This window comes from Carassius carassius, chromosome 17 (assembly GCF_963082965.1).
Source record: "Carassius carassius chromosome 17, fCarCar2.1, whole genome shotgun sequence".
In the NCBI taxonomy this organism is placed as follows: domain Eukaryota; kingdom Metazoa; phylum Chordata; class Actinopteri; order Cypriniformes; family Cyprinidae; genus Carassius; species Carassius carassius.
The window spans coordinates 7,936,642-7,963,594 of record NC_081771.1 but is presented as its reverse complement, the minus strand read 5'-3'; the positions used below and the strand labels follow the sequence as shown (position 1 = coordinate 7,963,594).

The 26,953-nt window shown below is 37.1% G+C and overlaps 2 protein-coding genes across 4 annotated transcripts in view; one reads left to right on the top strand and one right to left on the bottom strand.

The window, feature by feature from the left end:
- Window positions 1–521: 521 nt before the first annotated feature.
- On the top strand, window positions 522–3,075 carry arl6ip5a (ADP-ribosylation factor-like 6 interacting protein 5a). The gene is made up of 3 exons (XM_059570653.1): window positions 522–779; window positions 1,812–2,029; window positions 2,230–3,075. The coding sequence occupies exons 1-3, from the start codon at window positions 601–603 to the stop codon at window positions 2,403–2,405; spliced, it is 573 nt and encodes a 190-aa protein (XP_059426636.1). The 5' UTR covers window positions 522–600; the 3' UTR covers window positions 2,406–3,075.
- A 4,261-nt stretch (window positions 3,076–7,336) lies between these two features.
- LOC132160901 (FERM domain-containing protein 4B-like) overlaps window positions 7,337–26,953 on the bottom strand; it is a 42,793-nt gene continuing 23,176 nt past the window's right edge. The window contains exons 8-24 of one of the 3 annotated variants that reach the window (XM_059570629.1): window positions 26,592–26,675; window positions 25,493–25,558; window positions 25,041–25,098; window positions 24,630–24,716; window positions 16,769–16,845; window positions 15,750–15,888; window positions 15,489–15,630; window positions 15,259–15,392; window positions 15,045–15,161; window positions 14,726–14,954; window positions 14,449–14,496; window positions 14,134–14,248; window positions 13,395–13,559; window positions 12,261–12,970; window positions 10,802–10,922; window positions 9,922–10,146; window positions 7,337–7,830 (exon numbers count right to left, since the gene is read on the bottom strand). In XM_059570629.1, the coding sequence (XP_059426612.1) occupies window positions 9,924–10,146; window positions 10,802–10,922; window positions 12,261–12,970; window positions 13,395–13,559; window positions 14,134–14,248; window positions 14,449–14,496; window positions 14,726–14,954; window positions 15,045–15,161; window positions 15,259–15,392; window positions 15,489–15,630; window positions 15,750–15,888; window positions 16,769–16,845; window positions 24,630–24,716; window positions 25,041–25,098; window positions 25,493–25,558; window positions 26,592–26,675 (2,515 nt within the window). In that variant the 3' untranslated portion in view covers window positions 7,337–7,830; window positions 9,922–9,923. Of the gene's footprint in view, window positions 7,831–8,405; window positions 8,601–9,921; window positions 10,147–10,801; window positions 10,923–12,260; window positions 12,971–13,394; window positions 13,560–14,133; window positions 14,249–14,448; window positions 14,497–14,725; window positions 14,955–15,044; window positions 15,162–15,258; window positions 15,393–15,488; window positions 15,631–15,749; window positions 15,889–16,768; window positions 16,846–24,629; window positions 24,717–25,040; window positions 25,099–25,492; window positions 25,559–26,591; window positions 26,676–26,953 lie in introns of all 3 variants that reach the window. The other 2 variants (XM_059570630.1, XM_059570631.1) reach the window with 2 other exon arrangements.

Genomic DNA, 26,953 nt, shown 5'->3' with positions numbered 1-26,953 from the left:
CTATGACAAACATTCACAGAAGGGGCGTGGGCAGCCTACACAGAGCTGTCGGGATAGCTACGTAATGACTTGAACAACCAATGAAAATTGTTTATTTGCTTTCTAAGGCTCTCGGGGGGGGGGGGGGGGGTTAAATTGAGCTTTAATAATGTTGTTCATTAAACTGTTTAGTATCTATGCTTATAAAACTGTGATATATTGAATATGTTTTATGTGTAAAATGTCAGCTATTAAAGCAATTCGCTTTCGTCCTCATCAATAAAATCCTAATTAGGTTATCGGTTCAATGACACAGAATGTGATAGGGTTCAAATGTTTCATCCAAAAGATCCGACTCAAAATAATGATTCGTTCATGAATTGTAAGTTGCCGGTTAATTCAATCAGACAGTAAACCAGCCGTAAGGGAATATGTGAGCAGTGTGATAATAAAAAGCATTATCTCTCTGATTGAATCAAGTCCTAAATATTCAAACTGATGGTTTGTCTACGTTTAAAGTTACCGCCCATTTAAAGCCGAAACGCATCGCGAGAGTGAGGAAGTGGCAGACTGTGGCATACATGCATTGAGCAGCTGCTGGGATCCGGTTAGTTTGATTTAATGGCTAAAGTGGAGATCGCCCCTTTGAGAGGCTGGGATGATTTCTACCCAGGTTCTGAGCGCTTCGCCATTCCAGACACGCGAGATCTGGCGAAATGGAACAACAGAGTGGTCAGCAACCTGCTGTATTATCAAACAAACTATCTGGTGTTGGCTATCATCGTATTCCTGATCGTAGGGTAAGTCCAGTAGTCTCTGTCTTCTTGGTGAACCTGAAAATGCATGCACAATATGGGATTTAGCTGTGAACAGAATATTCATATAGTATTAGTAGTTTGTTGTGAGCACGTCAACACCAACATCCCATTACAGAAAGTATCGCGAGAAGTAATATCTGTTCAAATAAAATACCCTGTAAAGTCAGCTTTAAATGCACTGTAAATAAAGTCATAATTCACGTAAATGTTTTTAAGCACGGTACTATCATACTATCACACACTTTTTTTTTTTTTTTTGAATACGTACCAGCAAATTTCAGTACCTTATATTATCATTTGACATCATAATTGTAACTTGCTTTCAGCAGCACTGTACTTTTGTAAGAGAATTTCATGTTGCACTCAAGAAAATAAGCTGTTCTAATGAGAAGTTTTTGTCCTGTACAATTTAGAACATGAGATAATTCTCCGCTAAATATAGAGGATAGTTAGCCTAGTTGATCTGGGTACACATAGTTGTATTGGTATGTGGGCAGCTGTGTTTGTAAAACGAAGGCCAGTTTAATGTCTGGGAGATTATGGTTTGGCACTAATATTATAGCTAGTTGCTAAGACTGAACAATATTTAAGGGAGTAATCACATGACACTAATAAAGCGCATGAGCAAAGGACAAGAGAGCAGTATTTAGTCGTGTAATCACAGGCATAAAGTGCATGTCAATTTTCACGTCAAGATTATTATTTAACTGTCAAGTTTATTCAGTTTTATAATAACCAACATGGAAAATGCCTCCTTTTGTCAAAAAATATTTTTGCGTTTACACTTTATAACCATTAGATGTCACTATTGAAGCTTGTATTCTCATAAGCTTAGAAAGCTGAGGCTGTGATCTAAAACAGTTTCAAGTGAGCTTAAGGGAGTATTTAATGTGTACACTGATTGTCATTGATTGAAGTATAAAAATGAAAATGTATTTCAGACACAAATGTAGTAAAATCACTATGATTTTGTCTTCAATAACATCCTATCACCATCTAATTCTCTGTCCGCAGGTTCTTATACCCTGTGAGCATGTTCACGGGTGCAGCAGTGGTCGCTTCTGTCTTCATTGGCTCTGTATGGGCAGGGGAGAACAAGGCGATCATCAAAAAATTCAAGAAGGAGAACCCTGCTCTGTTTGTGTTCTTGGTGCTGGTTGTGAGCTACTTCCTCATGTCGCTCTTCGGTGGAGTTATGGTGCTCCTGCTTGGAATCAAGCTGCCTCTTCTCTGTAAGTTTCTTAAGAAAATTGTCATCATTATCATAAATCTAAAAATGAAAGGAGGCCTGTTTTCATAAAATGGAAATCTTTTAGATGGAATAAAGTGCAACTCTTTGTGGCATGCAGGAAAACAAATGCAAAGCAGCAGTTTATTAAATCCCTGATGAAGCATCTGAAAGCTTAAAGTGCTTTGTCATTTTGTGTTTCAGTGATCTTTGCACATGCATCGCTTCGCCTACGGAACATGAAAAACAAACTGGAGAATAAGATGGAGAGCGCCGGACTCAAGAAAACACCCATGGGAATCATACTTGAAGCACTGGGTCAACAAGAAGAGAACCTCAATAAAATTCAAGACTTTCTAGAGAGCAAACTCAAGGAGTGAACCTTTACTGAGCTTCTCTCCTGTACAAGAAGGATCTGCTTTCATCTAGCACAGTTTCAGAAAACTACTCCGTTTAATCCAACATCTTTAACTGGCAAAACAAAAAGTATGTTTCTTAGTGTGTTTTTTCTATTATGGAATGAAATAATTGTATTGACAAAAAGTGTTTTATAATGTTTATTTACATCTCAGGTCAAATGTAAGCGGATGCAATTCAAAACGTCGTCCAAAGATTTCACTATGGCCTGTATGCAAACGTGTAGTGTGCATATTTCAAGTAATAGTGTTTTTCTCTCCAAAAATACATTTCTTCATCTATTAAGACAATGCATAATATAACACGGGAAGATGTCATCAGGTTTAGAGCTCTTCAGATGTTCTGCGGTGTGATAACTGGAATTCTGTGGCAACTGGAAACTCCTGCGGTACTGATAATGAACTGTATTACTTTGTCGAAGATTGTTTACTTCTGTTTGTTGTTGATGTGAATTGTTCATTGATTCATTTTATCACACTGCTGATGCAGCTGTGTTGTAAAAGCAATAAGCAATTTGAGTACTGAATTATAGTGATTTTACCATAGGAAAGGGGGTTTTAGATACTTCGTTCTTCACATCTAAGATCATCCCTTACCTTTGGTTAATTACTTTAGTGCACAGACTTTCATGGCTTATTGCTTTTGTCATCTATAGCATCAAATAACTCAAAGGTGAATTTTTTGCACAATTAAGTTGTATTCTTTGAATGTGCTTTTTGTGTTACAAACCAGTGTGTTTATGAAGTAGAAAAATATGATAAATGTTTTCAATATCATGTGGCATAAGGGACTGACAAGTAAAATAACTGAACGTGAATAACACAGGGGGCTTCACACATTCAGCAGATCTTAAATCTATGCAAAATGTGTTAATAAAGTCACATTTTGGTACCGTTGTGTTTTATTTTAATCAAATATTGCTTAAGAAATCAAATTAATTGCACTCAGCAGTTGTTTCATGTTGTGTGGGTCAATGTGTCGTCTTGTAGCTTGAATGCAGCAGCATCATGTGGAAGTCATTTTAAAAATGCCATATTCACAATCAGACATGATTCATTTATTCCACAATCAAAGGGTTTGAAAACACTGAGTTTACAGAGATAAAGCAACTAGTAGTCAGTCAATTGATCTCAGCATGTTGGCCCAACCTGATCCATGTCAAATAAATCAATCTTAGGCTGCTGATATGAGTCTACATCTCTCGTTAAGTGCACATGACTTGAAACATGTCTTGAGTATTCACTTCTTTGTGTAAAACCTTTTTAAAGAGGAACAAATGAACTGAGTGGACCAAGCAATGCATGTGACTGAGCAGTTCTTTAGAACGGTTTCCAACAGCTGACTCTCATTACAAACTCACTGAACGACTGAACTTGTGGACTTGCAGCAAAAAATGAGTCTTTAAAATATATGAGGAAGTACGGCTCTAAAGGCAGTTTATTCCCAAATCCGATCCACATTCTGTCCCTCTCTCTTGTTCAATACAGTAGATTACAGGATGTTTGAAAGCAGCTCACATCGGTGCAAACGTACCTGCATTAAATCATGCTTAGTCCATTCATATCTGAACCTGCTGAATCATCAACTTCACTATCATGTGTTTACACTTAAAAACAGATGCAAATAAAAGCTCTTTGCTGAGCAAATAGCTCATGATAACTATGATAAATGTAAGTGGGTAACTATCAATTAAGCACTCACATTTTTTTTTGCGCAATGATAGAGTTCAACAGTCAATTACAACAAACCTTCTAAGGCACCTACAGGGGATTTATGATGGAAGTCAGAAACTACCATCCCCATCTCTAAAGGTTAAACATGACCTCATGTCTAATGACCTTCAGCTGCATAAGGGGACCATTGTTGCATACGTTTATACTGCCATGAAATCATTCTCTTAAAGGGTTAGTTCAGCAAAAAAAGTAAAATTAAACCATAAATTATTCACCCTGAAGTCATCCTAGTTGTATATGACTTTCTTCTTTCAGACAAATTCAGTTGGAGCTATTTTAAAAATTGTCTTTGATCATTCAAGCTGTTTGACAAAACTTGAATATGCGGGTGTTAGACTCCATCGGTTCATGAGAAGTTTAATAAAAGTTAATCCATTAAAAAAATAAATGTCTCACACAGCTCTGGGGGGTGAACAAAGACCTTGTGCAGCAAATCGATGCGTTAGTGTCAAAAAACGTAATAATCACTTTAATCTAGTTTGCACTCACAGTTGTAAATGAAGCAGTCAACGGAGAATGACGTATGAGGTCAGCGCTGTGCATGAGCCGCTCAGAAGTGATGCACACGAAAACGCAGCAGAGATATAAACAAAACAATAGTCACTAATTAGAAGTACAAAACAAGGGTTAGAAGAATATCAGACTTTCGAACATCGGAATATGACCTTCATATTAAACTTTTCACGGACTGATGAAGTGCAACACCCACTAAGTTGCATCAAATGGCTTGAAAGATCAAAGACCATTTTTAAAATAAATCCAACTGAATTTGTCTGAAAGAAGAAAGTCATATACACCTAGGATGACTTCAGGGTGAGTAATCTATGGCTTAACTTTCTAACTAACTCTTTTTTGACAACACAGAAGATGCAGAAAGTCTGAAGTGTGTAACTGTCAAAAGTAAAAGGTTGTGAAGTACAAAATGTCTTGAATAAAGTGATTTTAGTACATACACATTTATGCACTGACATTTTGTTTGGAAGAATTTGGTAAATAAATCCCCACATATTTACAGATGATTATATTACAATAGTGTGTCTATATACTGTGAAGCTTAAGTAGGGTGTAGAACCACAAACCCACTTGACAACTGGAAGGATGGTGTGTGTGTGTGTGTGTTTATGAAGGACTAATAGATGGCCATTGTTTGCATGGGTTTGGAGTCAGCTGCGGATGACCTGGCTGATGTCTTTGTACAGCTGGTGGCTACAAGAGCAAGGGGAGGTTAGACAGAAGGGCACAGCTGCAGCACAAACATCCAAGAAGCAGTGGAGGGCGGACGGCCGCGGGCCACAGTTCATCAGAACAAAGCCTCTGTATATCACTCATTCTCAGAGCCAAGAGAAGAGGCCAATGTGAGAGGAGAGCAATCGCTTCAAGAGCTGCAGGGTGAATGTCATAAAGAAATATAACACTAAAATCGAAATGAAAAAAAAAATTGCTTGACCCATTCAAATGTTTTGCATTTTGAAATCATTCTCATGATTAAAGCTTATTCCCCATTTCAATTTGGGGAAACAAAAAAAAGTCACATTACTGCAATATAATAATGCAACTCAAATTAGGCATGAATGGAGTACAAATATATACATATATATATTCTTTGAATGATTAATTAATGATCATTTTATTTATGTAAAAAATTATGCACAAATTTTCTTTATATAATATTTAATATTTAAATATATAATATTTCTTTATTTTGGATTGAAATATAGTCTTACAGTATATTTATTTTGTATTACATATTTTTGAAAATATTTTATGAAAATGACACTGGCTTAGAGTTTATAGGTTAGAGGTCACAATACCTTTTAATTTTTTCACAGGACCCAATCAAAATATATTTGGACTCTTTCAGTGTATTTTAAATATCACTTACTTTCTAATCATCATTTCATGTGCAGACATAAATATATAAACAATGGTTATTTATCAAAGGTGTAGCATTAAAGCCAGCCAGCCACATGATGTGTAGTGAGCTCATTCTGTACACAGATGACTGATTGCTTATCTTAAGGGGAGTGGCTCATGTGCTCTTAGCTGGAGTTTTAAAACTTGTTTTTCTGGTTTCATACTGTACTCCACACATGATGACAAGCTGCCTGTTCACAGGAGAATTCAGAGTCTGAAGTGACAAAAAACTGAGTGTATAACTTTAACACAAGTGGTTATGTTTTTGTATGTGAGAACTTCAATATTTCAGCTACTAATAGACAAATACACAATGAATCACTTATTGATAGTCATATTTATAGTCCTAATTTTAGTTTACGGTCAAGCTTGCCACTTCCTTATTGCATCCCGGTGGTTTTTCCTTATGAAGCCATTAGAAAGTTATATTTCTGATTATAAAAACCGAAAACATTTATGCTCGATTCGGACAAAATACAAAGACAAAACATGTTGGTTTTCTATTTTAATTTCAATGAATTTTTTTAGACAAATTACTAAGAACCAGCTTGAGAAATCCAAACTATATATTATATACTTTAAAAACAAATCTCTCTAAAAGATGAAAAATGTATCAAACGTTTTTTTTACAGTATTTACAAACATATACAGTTCCCTTCTAAAGAGAAAGAGAGATGCTGTGCACTTGGTCACGGTTCCCAATCATTCAGAGTGAACAAAGTCCATTTAGAGTATAAAAGTGCAGTAAATGGCCATAATTATTGTACCTGGATAATTGTTAGTGACCGTATAAAATCAAATATACTCCCTTACAGTCATGTTTCAACAATTAGAGTTGTTGCAGTCTGTTTTAACAGGATTAGAAAATAAAATTAATACTTGGCACTGATTGATGCAAAGTAACATGTTGATAGACATGATTCACTAGTACAGAAACACTGCTTGTGACTGGTACAAATGTTAGTTATGCACGAATAAAAAAAAAAAAAAACAGCACTGCTGGTTGTGAACCTAATTAAAATGGTCCCAATACAAAGCCAGAAAGGAGGGATTATTGATATTGTGAATGCATTAAAATTGAACCTGATGACTGAGAAAATACTATATGAAAAGAATGTTGTTGCACCATCACATTCCAAGTACTTGGCTTACAAACACACAAAAACACTGTAAAAAAGATTTGTTGAGATCAGCACAAACAAAAAAAAAACAAGTGTGAAAAAGCATGGGGAATATTTTGGTGAGGGTTTTGCACATGAGAAAAATCTGGTTTCAATCCTTCATATAATCACTTGCTTGTGCCTGATGAAATATTAATGTTGCAATATCTTTCAATCTCTCAGTGTGTATTGGGGCGATGTCTCCAGTTCATTTTGTCTACAGCATCAAAAGTTTCACCCAAAGTTTCCACAGCAGCTGTGTCTTGAAGACGAAGTGCTATCCCATAGGTTTTTACACAAAGAAAGTGCATTGTCCATTCTAGAGTCGCTTAGCAGGATCTACTTCACACGCGTGTTTTAAGGCTCTCGTCCAGCAACATTCCTACCTTTGGAACGTAACAAATGGGATGAGAACAGAAGGCGGCGGCACATGACAGTGAACAGTTTCTCACACTCTCTACACTATCGTTCCAGGTTTGGAGTTCTCATGCCAACAGAGCGTCTGCTGGTCTTCAGAGTCAAAACTGCTGTCCATTGGGCTGCTCGTGTGTGAATCATGGTGGTTCACGTCTATGTAGGATCTGCAAATAGAAAAGAGAGTAAAATGTTTTCAAAATTAAAAAAGAAACGTGGATTTTAAACCCCAGTAGCACATAACATTCCAGATATACTAAAAGCCAAAGTCACGGTCAATAGTTTTGCAAGAAACAAAATGTTACAAAAATAACTCCTTGTGCAGCTGGTTTTGCAGCATTGTGTACCAAGGAATTCAGTATATCTGGTCAAGAAACAAGCCTTGTTTCCATATTAATGCTTTTTGATTAATACGTTTAAACATGTTCATCACAGATTCGAAGTAGATTGAGTGAGACACAACATCACTGTACAGTGTTAAACATTCACACACCTAAAGCAGACCATACAAAAACATACACGTATGCTAGTCAGAACTTGCACACAGCAATCAAAAACAGTGCAGGGTCACATGCTTCCCCTTAAAACGAGACCTCACCCTTTTTTGGAAGTAAACACACAACCATCCCACCACCAGTGAGTAAGAGGTAGAAAGTGCTGTGGAAAAGACTGAGGTTTTGTTAACCCCTGAGTGATTCGCCATCATAGTTAGAAAGGCAAATGTGAGTCCTTTATATCTCACCAATGTTTTATGTGTTGTCTGTGTCACTAGCAATGAGAGTAAAAGTATTCCGGGTCATAACCGCTGGCAACAGCACCAGGCACCTCTAAAGGTGCTAGCAATGGGCTTCTCCTGCCTGGAGTCATCCACCCGTACTCGGGTGGGTATCTGTCCATAACAGGGTCAGGAGGCGGAGCCAGCAGATGGGGGTCAGGGCTGGTTTGGGAGGAAGGTTAAGGAGCAGTCAGATCAAACTGAAGTGTTCATGTGTGCTCACTACACACAGTTAGACAGAGACAGACCACTGGATGTATGCTGATGCTTAAAGGGATAGTTCACCCAAAAAAATACAAATAAAAGATAAATCTGGCCATTTACTCACCCTTTGTTGTTGTTGCATATATAAATTTTTTTCTGGCATTTTATAATGTTGTTTTTTTTTTTGCCTTAATAAATTTGGCTTTTAATATGCGAACGTTGGAAACTATATGGAAACTAGAAAAAAATTGGGCTCACTTTTTTGAGCAAATGTGTCTGTATAGTTAGCGATTGTTTGTTTCTATAAAAAAGAAAATGTAACATTTGATATATTATTATTGATCATGTATAATAAATATAAAACAATACATAAAAAATTCTCTGTCTATATGATCACTGATGCTGCATTTATTTGATCAAAGATAGAGTAAAAACTGCAACACTGGAACATTACTATTATTATTTTTTTTTTTTATGTTATTGTGATCTTAATTTTCAGCAGCAATCTTCAGTGTCATATAATCCTTCAGAAATAATTCTAATGTGCTGATTTAAGGGGTTCACAATAAATATCGGCCGATAATTAATGCGCAGCTTGTCAGTTAACAGCATGTGAAATCATGCACCTGATGGAATTTACCTCTGATTAGATAAATGGCTTTACTGACGAGATACACATTAATTATCAGCCGATATCTATAGTGCACCCCTTGCTGATTTGGTGCTCAAGAAACCTTTCTTGTTATCACATTGAAACCAGTTGTATTACTTAATATTGTTTTTCAGGATTATTTAATGAATGGAAAGTTCAAAAGCACGTTAGAAATAGAAATATTAACATTATAAATGTATTTATTGTCACTTTTGATCAATGTAAAGCACCCTTGCTGAAAAAACGTTTTACCTTTAAAAAAATAAATAAATGATAAAACACTGAAAAATCTAATTAATGACATTTTTAAAGATTGCGAGGAATACAATGGCTTCAAAAGACATGGAATAAAAATGAAAAGGTCGTATACATATGTACACTTGACACAATATCTATATATTTGCATTTTTATAGAAGAAACTCATTTGGCACAATATAAGGGTGAGCACACAAGTGTGAACTACTCCTTTAAAGGTTGCTTGAAGAAACACGAGCACATTTAAAAAGGAAGCCATGCAGTTGTGCTTTTACATCACACAACAAGCCAGAGATCCTGAGACGCTGACTAAACAACAAATCACGCTGAGCACAGACAGAGCAACCCCACACGGCTGCCGCTTTACTTACTATCAAGGGCTACACTTAGCAAATGAAGCTTTATTAACTCTTGCATGTCTTGCACCACCAGTTTGAGGCGGGGACAAACCCATCTGCTTCATCTGATAGCAAGAGGAGGAAGAAGTAAGAGGAGGAGGAGGGAGAGAGGAAGAGCAAGCTTGGGAGAAATGAGGAGGATAGAACTGAGGACTGGCAGGGTAGTGCCAAGCACGTTTAGAGTGCGAGCTGGAGCCTCTGTGAGGGAAAGAACGGTCATAAGGAGAACAAAACGTGAGCACTCCTGCAGAATTAACCAGATGCATGGTGTCAGGCAAGCTGTTAGCTAGAACATGCCCATAAACAACTGTAGCATATCAGCTAAACACACTGAAAAAGGTACAAAAGCTATTACTGGGACAGTACCCTGTACCTAATTTACCCATGAAAGGTGCATATTAGCACCTTAAAGTTATGTATCCGTACCTAAAATGTATAAGTTGGTACCAAAATTGTACATATTAATACCTTTTGAAAGGATACCACCCCAGTGACAGATTTTGTACACTTTGGCAAACATAATAAAAGTAAATTATACATTATCAAAACTAGAATTTTCTTTGAAAAATTTAGAATCTAGAATAAAGGGTGTTTTTACAGGGTATTCTTGGCGGGTGCTTACTGGCTAAGTCAAAAGGCCCACCTAAGCTTCTGTTAAATGGATTGGAACCCTCATTCAATGTAGGTCTATGAGATTTTTCACCTTTTTTATAGGGAGACACTATAGACACAACCCAGTAATGAGTTTCTTGGCATGGCATTGTGATGGTAGTGCTTAACTCTGGTTAAGACAGTTCAGATAAAGGCTAATGAGGTAATCAGTAAAGGACGATGGAGCACAGAAGAGTCGTACCTGCTGTGTAACGGCTGGCTGTAATGGACAGTGTTGTAGCCATAGGACTGATGGTGTGCGGGAGGCATATTGTAGTCTGACATTGCCATGACTGGTCGACCATGCCAGTTTCCCGAACCCACTGCGATGAAATTAGGATAACAGGAAATTAATGAAGGAGAACCTCATGCAGATAACATTACTGTTCAAGTACTGTTCAACTACTCAAGACGGCATCAAAAAATACTCAAGGTTTTAGACTGGCTTGGGTTATTAAATTGCCGATATTTGACTGTTATGGCAGATTAACAAAAGTTTAAGATCATTTTCAAGTCATTTTCAGATTTAATTATATATAAATGGAATGTCAAAATTGTAAAGAATTTCTGATGTAAATATATATATATATATATATATATATATATATATATATATATATATATATATATATATATATATATATATATATATATATACACATATATATACACACACATACACAGTACAGACCAAAAGTTTGGAAACATTACTATTTTTAATGTTTTTGAAAGAAGTTTCTTCTGCTCATCAAGCCTGCATTTATTTGATCAAAAATACAGAATTGTTTTTTAAATTTTGTGATATATTATTACAATTTAAAATAATTGTTTTTAAATTTATTATACTTTAAATTATCATTTATTTCTGTGATGCATAATGATGATGATGATTCATTATCAAAGTTGGAAACAGTTCTGCTGCTTAATATTTTTTCAGAACATGTGATACTTTTTTAGGATACTTCGATGAATAAAAAGTAAAAAAAAAAAAAGAAGCTATGTTTTTAAAATATAAATATTTTGTAATAACAATATACACTACTGGACTGGACAGTTTGGGGTCAATAATTTTTTTTTCTTTCTTTTTTTTAATAAAATCAATATAGTCATGTCAATATTTTCATAGTCATGAAAATAAAGAAAACTCGTTGAATGAGAAGGTGTGTCCAAACTTTTGGTCTGTACTGTTATATATAAAAAAAAATACTGTCTGCGCCAATAGCCTTGTGGCCAGAGCACCAACATACAGTGCCATTGTGCTACAAGCGTCCCAGGTTTGAATGCCTACTCGAGGACCTTTCCTCATCCTACCCACTCTCTCTCCTACTTCACTTCCTGTCAGCTCTGTCCGGAACATAATAATGGCAATATTTCTTGTAGGCTGGCACATACAAGTACTCCATGTATTCTTGTATGTATCAGCCTTTATGTACAAGACAAATTATTTTTCAAATAAAGTAATCTTGAATTGCATTACTGTATACTGTTCTGATAATAATGTCGCAATGCAAACAAACGTAATCATCCTAAACCAGGCTTTTTTTTTTTTCATAATCGAGTTCATATGTGTCATCGTGAGATATACTGAATGACTATAGAAGTCCAGAAAAATGTAGAACATGAGGAAACGCAAGGTAGCATTTTTATGCAACAGTTCTCACCTGTCGAGTAGGAAGTAGGACTGTCACTGCGTACGTAACTCGATGACATGCTCCTGTAGCCCAGGTTCTGCTGCGGTCCCCTGTAGGGATCATACACTTGTTGTCTGTGCTGTCGGTTGTACCAACCACGCAAGTGTTCCACCACTTCAGCCCTTTGCATGTTTTTGACAATATTCTCATTCCTGGATGGAGGACGGTTCCTTGACGGCCTTAATGTGGCATAAAGGTTATGAGCCGAACCATCGATCTCGTCCTGGCCATAGTTCCCATGAGGGTCATGTCTGTAGTAGGGTGGGTTAACAGGATAGTGTCCTTCCATCTCAGTCTCGTACATGTACGGTCCATTTTGGTACACCTCAGGTTCGATGTATCGTGGATATCCAGTAACGTAATAGGCTGTGGTGGTTGGTTGTTGCCGAGGTTGGGGTGTATAACCCCGTGTCTCGTTTTGTGTAAGGTTAGGCATGCTGCCCGTGTTGGCGTATATGTTACCCTGCCTCCGCCGATGGCGGTTTTTAGCACGGGAATGGCAGCCGGGTACAGGGTACTCCACACTGGATTGGCTGGTGTAGGAGGAACCATCGTCAAGTATCTCAGTGCTATTGCTACGGCGAGGAGGAGAGATGGTGAAGACAGGCTCGGATGGCTCGCTTTCTGCAAGGAACTGTGACTGAGATTCCAGACTGCCACTGCGTTGCCGAAAATGAGTGCTGCTACAGGAAGCAACAAAATAATTTGTATAAATATTTTCAAAATCTTTTTTTTTTTTTTTAAATAACATTTATTACATAAAGAATTCAAAAATCTAAAAAATAAAATATACTTAAAATAATGGAAAGCACAAATTTGAATTGACACATTTTAACAATTCAAATTACTGGAAACCCAATAACTGTTTCACACTGGCTTGTAGGCCATTTTACTTCCCACAAACACCATATTAGTTTTGCTCCGTCCTAAAATATTTATTTGCCTAAATGAGTTTTTCTGTGACTTTTCTAAGCCTGGAAATCCCTGACATTTACATATTTTCCATGATTGTAGGAACACTGTGTTTATTCCTTGCTAAATGTCATTCAAGGGTCACACTAGTGGGTGGGTGAGTGATGAAGAGGGGTCCATTGTGTTCTGTACCTGAGCTGGCTGCTGCTGTATGCATTGCGGGGAAGCTGAGGGGTGGGGGGCATGCTCCGCGAGTCAGAGGGTTGGCGTGAGGGTTGACGGTAGGGACTGCTGTGTGTCGATAAGGCGTCTCCATGTATATAGGCCACAGGTTCTTGGACTTCACCATAATTTAATCTAGAACACAGATAAGAACAATGCTTTATCAAACCAAACTTCCTTCTTGGGTGGGCTCCTTACCGCACACAAAAACTTTTCACGGCATTCCACCCTTGTAACTAGTTAAATCAAATACAAAAGCTCAATGGTTTTTGATGAACAAATGATTAAATAGCAAACGACTGAATCCTATATCATATTACAGACAGCTTTCAGTCGTCTGGCCCCAATGAACTTCCACCACACTAGCACATTCTATTAATGCCCGTTGTTCCTGTGAGATTTTCCAGAGCAGCTTTCCTGCTTATGCCTCTTCCGCCCCCACTTTGTGATTATTGCAGGAGTTTTTGCAGTCAAGCAGTGACATGCTTATTCCTCGGGCACTATTTTTAACACTGTAAGTGTTTGCGCTGATAAGAGGAGATTGTGAAGAAAGAAGTTGAAGCAAGGGAAGGCTGGAATGCATGGCTGATTCCTTGTCCGCAGGTCTCTACTAGCTCAACAGCACAAAAGCAAACATCAGCCATAGGCAGAGAAGGGTAAGAAGTGCTCAAGATGAATCCCAAAGAGCTGTGGTTGGCAGGACTCTCACCTGCCACAGTCCTGGTAGTCATCATTGGCGTGATCGATGTGATCTGAGGAAATTGACGAGCTGGAACGTGGAGAATACTGCACTGAACGTGAACGTTGCCTCTGCGATGGCTCGTCTAAAACAAAACAAGTTAACAAGATTAAGAGGGTAGCCATCTAGTCTAGCCTGCAAAGATAAGTAGCAAAGGCATTTATACACTACTGTTCAAATGATTGATGAATACTTTTGAAATCTTATTCAGCAAGGATGCATTCAATTGACCAAAAGTGACAGTATAAAATTCTACACTACTCCATTATTTATAGCAATACTCACTATCTTCCAAATTCAAGCAGTCAGAAAGGCTGTCAAGGTTCACATGATCTGCAACAACAAGAGAGATTATAGTTCTGTGTGTATTATTTCCTTGCCGGCACGATCTATTACCTCTACATAACATAAAACAACAGCTCTTCACAAATGAAGCATCAAACCTTGACTGTCAACACAGTGCAAGTTTACTTACACTGTATAAACATGCACGTTTTCAGGGTTTCACACACATTTTGGTTACATATATATATAATGACTAATAATTAAACCAGATATTCACCAGCAATGATGACGGAAGCTCTTTGCGTGGGCTCCTTGCCAATCTTCACTCTGTAATCATTAATCTGATTTTCGATCTCCTGGAGCTTTTTGGTAGCGTCCAAAAGGTTTTTCCTGCGTTTCCTCTTTACTGTTTTACAGAGCTCATTTTCATAGGCAAGTTTTTTCGCTGCCTCCACAATCTTCTTCTGGAGTGCAAAGCAGCTCTCCAGGTTTCTTAAATTAGGATCCTGCAGGGAAAAAAGTTGAATTAGCAAAGAAGTACACAAAATCAAGCAGTCCTTGCATTATTTCTGAGAAAAGCAATTGAGGCAGCCTACCACATCATAAGGGAAAAGATCATCCAATTTGAAAGCAGTTCCCACGCGCCTTCGAACATTAGGGGGCTTCTCTCCTGGTGCCAAAGGATACTCCTTAGGTAACACACCAGTCAACGCCTGATCAAATGAAGAGAAAAGCATAGAAAATCTTAAGATATGACTGTTTAAACTGACATGGTTAAAACAGCATATGGAAATATGACAAGCCACTTACAGCTTCCTGGAGGCACATTTTCTTCAGCTCTTCTTCCTTGCGTGCCAGAATTTCTTTTATGCTCTCCTGTTTGCTCTTAAGTTCTGCAATCTTCTCTTTCTTCTGTTCCTCATTCACCTCATTGTCTCCAGAATCTAAAGGAAAGCAAAAGCAAGTTAAATCACGACATCAGTATGAATGACATGAGTTAGTTAAGCTGTTCTTGGAATGAAAGAAACAGACTGTCTTACTGGAAGAGACTAAACTTCCATTGCTGGCCATGATGAGCTTGTCTTTACTCTCCATGCTGACCAGCTTACGGTTTCTTGGAGCACCAGTCTCTGAGAGATCCATGGCAATATCACCCAAACTTCTTGCTGTAGTTATTTTAGCCTTTAGGTATGTAAAAAAAAAAAAGGTTATTACAGCATCTCAATCACTTTTGCATGCCTACAAACAAAGCAATGACTTGTGCAATAATAATAATTAAAGATGCAGAAATATATACTCACTTTACTCTGCTTGCGGTCCAGGTAGAACTGGTGTTGGCTGATGGCCATCACCCAGATGGTTTTGATCAGAGAATGGCTGGCATACCACGCGTAGATGACCTGACCAGATTGCCCAAATGTGCGTCTAGAAGTTGTTCTTCTGTGGATTAACACATATACACACTGAAACCAAACAACGCATTTTATCCTATGTTGTATCAATTAAATTAAATTATTGGTTACTGGAACAGTAATCATTTAAATGGTAATATAGAACAGTAAAAACATTCAGAGACTCTACATTTAAAAAAGACAATAAAAAGTAGTCCGGTTGATTCAAACTAAATAGCTTTTTAAATTCAAATATGATAGATGTGACCACATGAAGCAGTTTTAAGGTTACCTGCTATATTATACCGACTGACTATGAAGGAGGTCAGTTACACTGTGGCACAATGTCCTGTGTGATATCATCTTTGTTTACAGAGCAAGCCTAAACTGTATTACTACTGCAACGTGAAGTGACACATTGCTTCACTGCTGCAGTTCAGCGTTGGAAACACATTAGCTACGTCAAAAGGCTTCGCATTGCTAACATTTACTTAGTCTATTCAAAGGCCACATCCTATAGTCTATAAGTAAAGAAATAATGCTTAGCAAAAAAAAAAAAAACATGCTCACTGAGTGCTTCAGCCAGTTTCATTTAGGTTGATATCACAGAAAATGTATATCAAGACATGACCTACTGTAGATTTATTAGTAACATTTTAGCATAAAGACCAATTCTCACTATTAACTTATTGTTTATTAGCATGCCTATTATTAACATATTAGCTGACTATTAGTACTTATAAAGTGGATTCTACATGACCATATTCTACATCCCTAATCCTACCAAATATATCAAATGAACAACTACCTCACCTTAACTATTAATAAGCAGCAAATTAAGAGCTTATTGCAGCAAAAGTCATAGCTAATGGTTTGTTAATAGTGAAAATTAGAACTTAAAGTGTGACTGATTTATCTTGCTCCTTCACCTCTTAGGGTCGTTGACCTCTACGGCAAACTTCTTCTCTCGGAAATACAGGTTTTCAAGCTGTTTCCACAGAAAGAGCTACAAAGAAAAGGAAATAAGTTAGACAGGAACTATTTTGGACAACTACATTGACAGGAACTAACACTGTTACAAAAAAAAGTCCTACAAACGGGATTTAATTTTAATGATCTAGATATTTCATTGTGAAACTCGCCTATTGAGAACATTTAGATCCCTGGATTTTAACTCTTAAATATATATCTTTTTTTTTTTTTTTGCGTTATCTGTCAAACCAAGAAAAACATATTTTAATTCCCTCCTAGAAACACTATAATCTGAAATCACTCACAAAAACATCACTACATGAGTATATGGATATTGATATATTTAGCTGGAAGCACAAGACAGTTGCTTTGGGTATGAAGTAAATACAAATCAAAGCACTACAGAAGAAAAGCGTCCACTGAGTTCACAACTTATTATCAAATTCACAATGATAAACATGTTTATGGTAAAAGCATCGCCAAAACATCCGCCATTCATGAGAACTGTCCTTTATTCCAGACCTCCATCATAGATCTTCCCAGCTTAGGGCAGGGAAAGTACAATATCCAACTACTATCAGCATACGGGGGTGAGGATTTGCCAGGAATGTTAATAAACGCTCCCCACCAGGTACTGCTCAAATGCAGCTCGGAGTAATACAGACACAGGAACGATATGATCCGAGCGTGGATCACACAGAAGATCTGACTGCCGAGAGCATATTAAAACTTTACATATTTCTGACAGTTATGATCAATAACAACAAAATGAATAATGACAACTTCTAATTTCAGAGATCTTAAAAAGAAAAAAGGGCCTTACTTCAGTTAGTGAGCCATTAAAGTTCCAGGATAGCTGGACAGGATCAGTATAGTCCTGATCTAAAGTTTCCCACAGGGTTGTGGCTTCCTCGAACAATACTCTCTTGTGTGCTTTCGAAGAGACCAAAAGGTAATGTAAGAGTTTCAGACGATTGAGCCCCGCCCCTTCCCTCCCCCTTCCAGTGACATCACTAGCACCTCACTTTGCCCTTACCCACCTTGAGCTAGACTTCTCTACAAGTGCTAATGTCTCTCTCCACTTCCATCTGCCAACTATGCAATCACCTCTGTGAAACTCTCTAACTCACACATGTAATTAAACCTTCACGATCACAACTTCATTCTTTCTCTACAGTCACCTCCCTCTAACTCTGATACCCGATTCCTATCCTTGTCAAACCAGACAAACAGGTTACGCGCTCTGAAATACACACACATAGAATGTTATTCCTCTTGTACCGTTTTGGGAGGGGATTTCGATTGATCATAATGAACACCCTTCTATAGCTATTCATTAATCCATGTTCCTTCTCCTGGCGTGTCTCATTTTTACAGTCTGAATCATAATCCTTCACCTGTTGGTTTGGATGCTCATTCCCTTACGTTTCCCAAGGCAAATATGCCAGGAATCTACTACTTTCTTGTAATCATTAATGCCTGGCCATGGCACTCTTCACCTCCTGGTGAAAACCGCGTGCCTCTCTCATAGTGACTGAATAGCTGATGCGGCGACGACAACAGGGAATGTCTCACTATCTGAAAACATAAAAGTTTCCTGACCTTTCTTTGACATAAGACAAAAAGAACTACAAATAAATATTATTTATATGTCGAAGTCAGGTGGTACTGATTACTCAGCAGTATAAACACACAATTGACCCAAAAACATGACTTTTTTGTCAAGCCATTATCTTATTACCAGAACATGTGATAACACATTATAATGTATTTTTTATGACTATGAAATGTGCAAAATCATCTAATTGAACGATAAAAGCATTCTCAACAATCTATTAATGGCAGCAGTTTAAAAAGCTGAGTGAGACAAGCTTTTCAGCATAATTCTTTTAGACAATTAAATGACTGATAAGATAAGTCTGAAGGCAAATGAGAGAGCATGCAAATGGAAAGACAATGGGAACAATCTTCAACACCTCAGACTGATAAAGCAAGACAGTCACACAAATCTAGGAAGTCTGCAAATGTTAAGAATTAAAAAAAAAATTAATTAACAAAATAAAAATTGATAATTAAGCTAAACAAAAATGACTTAAATTAAAAAAAAATTTTTTTAAAGTTAAACATGCTGACCCAAACCCTTCAGATCATGTATTTTTTTTAAAGTATCGCTGATCCTGATGTAACTCACATGTGATACCAATTTGTTTAGCACTAGTATCGATACTAGTGTATTCAGTTAACACTTATCTTAAAAGCAGCTCATGCTTAATCTGGATGTGGGAAAAGTAGTATTTTATAATCGTACACTCCTTAACGTCTGTCATGTCACTGGGCTAATGATGATGCAGTGCAGAAATATGTTGTGAATATGAACTCACCCTCAAGAGTGGCTGCGTTCACACAGTAACGGAATATGGTTATTGGTCCTTTTTTTGAGTTTAGATAAAAGTTATACAAACACACAGATATATGATGAGAGTGAAAACTGCATTCTAGAACCAAATGACTTGATCACAATTCTCAGGACTTAAAACCATAGTTTTGTAAACCCATGAATTTTAAATGGAACTGCAACTTGTACGGGCAGGACTGTCAACACGGACTGTGTGAACTTTGCCACAAAACATTAAACTTACACAAAATCACAGATTTAAGTGAAAGAGAATAACTCTTCAGAAGGTAAGGCATAAATAAATAAATACATAAAAATTAGATTATATTAGAATATATATATATATATATTAGGGGTGTAACGATACGCGTATTCGTATTGAACCGTTCGGTACGAGGCTTTCGGTTCGGTACGCGGTACGCATTATGGACCGAACGGTTCGTTGGACTAATTAATTATATTTGGAAAAAAAAGTAAAAAAAGAGAAATATAATGATATGCGTTCAACAAGGTAGCCCAATAACCCAAACGACGTAACAGGCAACGCCCCTGACACCCCCGAAGAAGAAAAAAACACCAACTTATATGTTTATGTTAGGCTACTCAGTCAGGCGCTCGCTCACTCAGTAATACACGCTGAAGGCTCGTTGCAAAATGGCCAATGCGTTTAACAGAACAGAAATAGAAGATCTTCCAATAACCAACAGGTCTGGTGTTTGGGTGCACTTTGGATTCCCTGTAAGCTATAATGGTGATGGCAAGAGAGTGGTGGATAAAAAAAACAACGATATGTCGCATCTAGGGTTACACCAGCGGCAATAAAAAAAAAAAAAAAAAAAAAAACTCAGCGGGAATACTTGAAACGTCAACTCATTTACGCCGACATCACCTTAGTGTGTCAGTACCTGGGAAAAGACGGAAAAAAGGAGAAAAATACACGCAACAAACTATCCCCGCAGCATTTAGACAGACATTTCCAACGGATTCAAACAGGGCAAAAGACATCACCACGGCGATTGGTAGGCTACATTTACGTTATAGCCGCGGATATGAGACCTTACTATTTACCATTCATTCTATCATCACCATTATAGCTTACAGGGAATCCAAAGTGCACCCAAACACCAGACCTGTTGGTTATTGGAGGATCTTCTATTTCTGGTCTGTTAAACGCATTAGCCATTTTGCAACGAGCCTTCAGCGCGTACGGAGTGAGCGAGCGCCTTACTCTGTAGTGGAAAACGTAGGTTTTAAGAACATGCTTAATGTAATTGAGCCCCGTTACAATATTCCTTCACGAGCCCATTTCAGACAGACCGTAATTCCTGCTTTGTTCCAAAAAACATAAGCCCTATAGAGAACCAATTGAGTAAAAACACACTCATAAAGAGTTATAGAGTTCCATATAAAAAGTTACATCTTTGTATTTGTTCATAACTAATATAACATTTTCATTTTTTTTTTTATAAGGAGCTGTTTTTGTTTTATACAGTATGCTGCTAAGAAAACACCATAGAAGATGGGTAAATAATAGCTCCATCATTGTTCAATGTAAAAAAAAAACAAACATACTTTGTTAGTTTTAATAAATAAAACATTTTTTAAAAATCAATGAAATTTATCTGCCAATTTTTTCTTTTTGCTGTATCTAAAACATACCGAACCGTGACACCAGTGTATTGTATCGAACCGAACCGTGAATTTTGTGAACCGTTACACCCCTAATATATATATGTATGTATATATATATATATATATACATATATGTGTGTGTGTGTGTGTGTGTGTGTGTGTATGTATATATATATATATATATATATATATATATATATATATATATACACATGTATGTGTATGTGTATGTGTATGTATATATACAGTACAGACCAAAAGTTTGGACACACCTTCTCATTCAAAGAGTTTTCTTTATTTTCATGACTATGAAAATTGTAGAGTCACACTGAAGGCATCAAGGGCTATTTGACCAAGAAGGAGAGTGATGGGGTGCTGTGCCAGATGACCTGGTCTCCACAGTCACCGGACCTGAACCCAATCGAGATGGTTTAGGGGTGAGCTGGACCGCAGACTGAAGGCAAAAGGGCCAACAAGTGCTAAGCATCTCTCGGGGAACTCCTTCAAGACTGTTGGAAGACCATTTCAGGTGACTACCTATTGAAGCTCATCAAGAGAATGCCAAGAGTGTGCAAAGCAGTAATCAAAGCAAAAGGTGGCTACTTTGAAGAATCTAGAATATGTGGTTATGTGGTTGTTAGAATCCTCAAGAGTGGTTTTATTATATGGTCAGTATAATACGTGACTCTGGACCACAAAACCTACCGTCTAAAGTTGCTGGGGTATATTTTTAGCAATAGCCAAAACAAATATGGGTCAAAATTTAAAAAAACATTTTAAGCCAAACATCATTAGGTTATTGAGTAAAGATCATGTTCCATTAAGATATTATGTAAATGTCCTACCGTAAATATATCAAAACGTAATTTTTGATTAGTAATATGCATTGCTAAGAATTAAAGATGATTTTCTAAGTATTTAGATTTTTTTGCCCCCTCAGATTCCAGATTTTCAAATAGTTGTATCTCGGAGCAATATTGTCTGATCCTAATAAACCATACATGAATGGAAAGCTTATTTATGTATAAATCTCAATTTGAAAAAATTGACACTTAAGATATATAATAAATAATACTTTATTAATTTTGTTTGGCTTTAGTGCACCTTTTTAAATTTTGCAAACAACAGGTTATCATTATAATATTAAAATTCTAAATGGGTTATGATACTTGTAACTATATTGCCATCTTTATTTTTTTATTTTTTTCCTTTGCAAAGGAGATCATATTTCCTTGGCATCAAAATGTTTGAAAAACCCTGATTTACAGGATGACCCAATGGTATAAGCTAACACACAAGAGCACATAATTTAGTATAAACACAATGTAAACAAAAAATAATAATTTTATTTATCTGATCTTTTCGCAACTTCCCTATACTACATCTGGGGACAAACTAATGACAGTAGTTTTGATATTTCAAATGTATCTTTATCAGGAATAATACAAAATACACTTCATTTACTTCTTTGATAAGGCATCAGTTCAGAGCCCGGGAAAGTTCAGACAAGACGTTTCAGAGCTTTTAATACCGCAGACCCCCAACAGCTCTCGCATGTAGAGAAGTTATAGCTGCGAGACCCCTCGCTCTCCTCTATGGCCCCCTGCTAAGCTAATTGTGTTTTATTGCTTGATCAATTGTCAGTGCTGAGTGAAATGCACAATGATGGTCAGATTTGCATAATGAGCTTGGTGTTCTGGAAGAAGATTGGGGGGTGGGTGGACACAAAGACCTCTTTGACAGGAAGCACAATCAATACTGGCCAGATGATGGGTTGCACTCTGACAGGGACTAGTGTACTTTTAAAAAGAGTGTGTTAAAACACTCATTTAAGTGGGAAAAGGAGAGGGAGGGAATGGGAAAGTGAAAGAAGATAACCAAATTTAGTACCTTTTTTTGGACAGGGTGCCTTGAAAAATTGTGAATGTGTATATCAATGTACTCTTGCGATACTATGTGATAGCAACACTGTACTATGGTGCCACCACATTACCCTTTTGTTAAAACAAAAAGAGAAATAAAAAGGAAGATGTTTACTCCCATAACACCCCGTAGATGCCTTTGCCAGGAGAAGATGTGGTTGGGGCTCCATCAACAGAGCCAATTCCCATTCAGACATCACCCTGCCGCCCAGCACTGCTCCCCATGAAGCTCCATAATTACACCCTCCACAGGGAGGGGCTGGTGTTCATTGCTGCCATGCAACAGGGTTTCAGAGTGGGACATGCCCATTAACACTCTGGAACAGGGCTGAATATACATACACACCCCACTGTATTCTACAAAGCACTGGTGTAATGGATGCCAATTAACAGACACTTTAATGAGTGAGGCTGGGGTGAAATATAGAAGCTCTCCTCATAAAAAGAGCAATGGTTACTAATCTCTCATGGGACAGACGTGATAAAAAAACGGGATAAATGAGCATGTTCATAAAAAGTGTCAATAAACCGAAAATTATAGATAAGAAATATCTACAAAAGAGGCACACCAATACGGTCATGTTCACAGGTACTGGGTAAACACAATGTCTGCTAAGAAATAAAAACTGGATTTTCCAGCTTATAGTCATCAAATGTGATTTATATTTGAAAGATTTATAGGCACTTGGTAGCCAGCACACTTTATCCACAAAAAGAATTGCGCACTACCGTTTAAAAGTTTGGGAATTGTGAGATTTGTTTAAATGTTCTCATAAAAAAAGTCTCACCCAAGGCATATATTTGATCAAATAAACCGTAAAAGCAGTAATTGTGGTTACTGAAAAACTTTTTTTTTTTTTAAAACCATGGGAGACATCATAAAGATGGTTTCAGCCAATTTTTAATCTTATAATCCTCTGAACACGCACACTAGATGATTCGACCAGACCACAAGACCACACACTTGATGACTGCAGGAACGATTTCACAGTGACCCGAGATCTCATGGAGACTCGCGAGATCAAACGTGACTACAGAAGAAAAACAAATGAAGAATAAATAAATGAAGAATAAAAGTTGTTAGCTGGCTCTCCCAGCGCATGTTCTGTTTCACAGTGCAAAACAAAGTATAAAAAAAGAATATGGGTTATGTATTCTGCTTTCGTGGCATTTTTGTGGATGCCAAGCTTCAGCTATAGTAGCACACAACATCCAGTAGGTTATGCTTGCTCGCTCTCATTGGCTACCACGGGCATCACATCAGAGGCAGCCCGATCAAGAGTTTGAGTTTTACGATTTGAGTTCTGGCATGCTCAGTTTAGATCTGGAGCAGAAAAATGATCGTTATGACACCTCACAATGGAGGCTTTTGTACAAAAAATCATTTGCGACAAGCCCGATTGTTCAGGGTGGAAATTGGGCTTAAAAATCAGCCTTAAAATCTTCTAATTTAATATATTTTTTAAATGTACATTTTTCGTCTTTTATCATTGTGGAAACCAATACATTTCTTCATGGTTCATTGTTGAATAGAAAGTTCAAGAGAACGGCAATGATTTGAAACTTGCATTCTTGCTGAAATAAAGTTTCCATTTATATTTCAATTTGTTTTCCCAGTAAAATATCCATACTGTACACTTGTGTGAGAAACACTGATCACAGTCTTCACACATTACTGCAAATTTATTTAACAGCATTCACACTGCTATGAAAATATTTGAAAGATTTTTCCATGGTGGTCTAAAATAGAGTTATTAACAATTTCAGATGAACCCTTAAAATTATGACTGTGAACCTAGAAAGAACTGTAGAATTTTTCTCTCACCACTGTGACTTTTAGCACTTGCTAAACAAAACAAAACAGCACACCTTTCGTGGCTTGAGCTTGTCTTGCAGGTCGTACTGGCCAATGCCTTTGTAGCTAATCCCCAGCCACCACGGTATGCCCTGTTTGTCCTGTGAAAGGGATGAGATGTCTTTTTTTGAAAATGAAATGCAATTACTGCTTTGTCTGGCAATGGCAGACAAATCAAAAGATCAAATGGGTCCAACCTACAGAACCATTCACAAACAGTAGGAGCTTTTTTAACAGCAGTGTTTGATCTCCAAATACATTTCTAATGATCTAAGCACAATTATAATTAGACCACACACATTTTACTAGTGGTTAATTATTTAAACAACCATAAATCAAAAGGACATTTTCATTATGGCAGCTTCAGTATCTATGTCTAGTTCTGTATTTCCTAAAATATCACATGATGAATCAAAATCACACACCTTCACTTTGTAGTAATGTACTCCATATGCAGGCAAGGATTCAACTAAGGTAAGATACCTGTTGAACAACAGTATCGCACAGAAAGTTAAAAGACAAAAACATGAAGGATGAACAACATTAAACTCTAGCAAATAATCTATAATGTGTCACTGACAGCAGTCCTACAATTGATTCCTCTCAGTGCTTTCACAGACAATGTCAATATATCAAAGCAGCAGCACAAATCAAGTTGACAGAAATGACCTCGTCTCTTCCCAATGAGATAAAGTGTGGCTAGACCCATTGAAAGCAGTCACTAACATTAATGTGGTCTAATTAATTACACCTTTTTGCCTTTCCACAAACAACCGTGGAGCAATTATCAGCGTTAGATCAGCAGGCTCAGACTTGTAGCCCCTGTAACTACGTTCCTTGAGGTTGTCTATGTCAGACATATAAAGGATTAGCTTACCGTATGATAGCCTGTCCACGACTGAGGCCTTTCAGCTTCTTATAATGCTTGATTACTTTATCTTCACTAGAAGACAAAAGAGAGAATCGTTACCATCCACATAAGTGCAACACAACAGCAATTGAGCATGAGACCAACATGTGAATGTGCCATTAAAATGACGTGGCTAGTCAAACTATTAACTAGTCAGATATTACACCAGGTGCACCCATGTGTGAAATGCCATCTGGCTGGCTGTGCTGTGAATCACACACACACACACACACACAAACAGTTTGAAGCAATTATTCTAATAACCGGTTCCTCAAACACACAGACAGATTGTGAGGATTCATTCATTTATTACTAGGAAACAACAAAAAGGAAACTAATATGTCAGATGAACATTACAGGAAACTTGCACACCAATAAAATTACAATATATAGGCAATTTGTATGTATATAAACTCACAGCTGCTTTTGCATGCACTTGCACAGCTGTCTCTTAAACACTAGCACTAACGCACAGCTGTTTCCTCACATACTCATTCCCACTCACACACTTCAATAATTGCTGTCTGTTAACTGGTGTACTGTCTTTGCTCCCCACACTCAATAGGCATTGATTAAAGCTGCCACAGTGATCCTTTTAAGGTGCTAGACTTTCGACATCTAGACGTCTAGGGTTACAGAAGCCAGAAGGCTGGCATCATTAACAACAAGCAAGTTAATTAACACGGTTTGTTTGAAATAAACAGGCTGCAGCTTGCACATTACACCTGGCTACACTAAAACGTGCAGCTTTTACACACAGTCCAAATATACACATATTAAACTTATGGAATATCCATGTCATTTCTGAGTTTTATACATTTAAGAATGTTCTTAAAACACATTTACTTTCTTAATAAAAGCACATAATACTGGTGTAAAGGAGGCTGCAAAGACCAATAAAACATTAACCAATAATATCATAGCCCGTCTCACAAGATCAATCCAAACCTGATGGATACAATCAAGTTTCTGCCAATCATGTCCTACTGAATACTGTGTTTGACACAAAAATGTCATATTTCAGAAGCTACCTTTATTAACTACAAAAACAATAATGCAGTCTTACCAGAATGCTAATGATGGGTGCTCCTTCAATACCGCAGTGGGGAAAGCTGGAAGCTTTTTTAAGTCTGATCTTGTGCTTTCATCACTGAAAATTCAAACAAGAACAGCATGTTAAAATTAAATACTTCAGAAATAAATACTGGGTGGCCTAGCTAAACACATGCTAGTGTATAAAAACTAAACACAGCAGTAGTGCAGATAGAATTATAGTATAAGTTATAGCATTACTTTAACTTCCAGAACTATATGGGTGATTCTCATAATCTTTGTTGAGGCAAGTCTTTATAAACATTTCATGTTTAAAATCTTTAAAACAATGTCCTTTTTTAGGCATTAAAAAAAAAGAGGCCAGAGATGTTTACT

Excerpts from the sequence above, each read along its gene's own strand:
- arl6ip5a (XM_059570653.1), top strand. The coding sequence starts at position 601 with ATGGCTAAAGTGGAGATCGCCCCTTTGAGAGGCTGGGATGATTTCTAC. Across the intron at positions 780-1,811 it reads ATCGTATTCCTGATCGTAGG|GTTCTTATACCCTGTGAGCA; the intron begins GTAAGTCCAGTA and ends CTCTGTCCGCAG. Across the intron at positions 2,030-2,229 it reads AATCAAGCTGCCTCTTCTCT|TGATCTTTGCACATGCATCG; the intron begins GTAAGTTTCTTA and ends TTTGTGTTTCAG.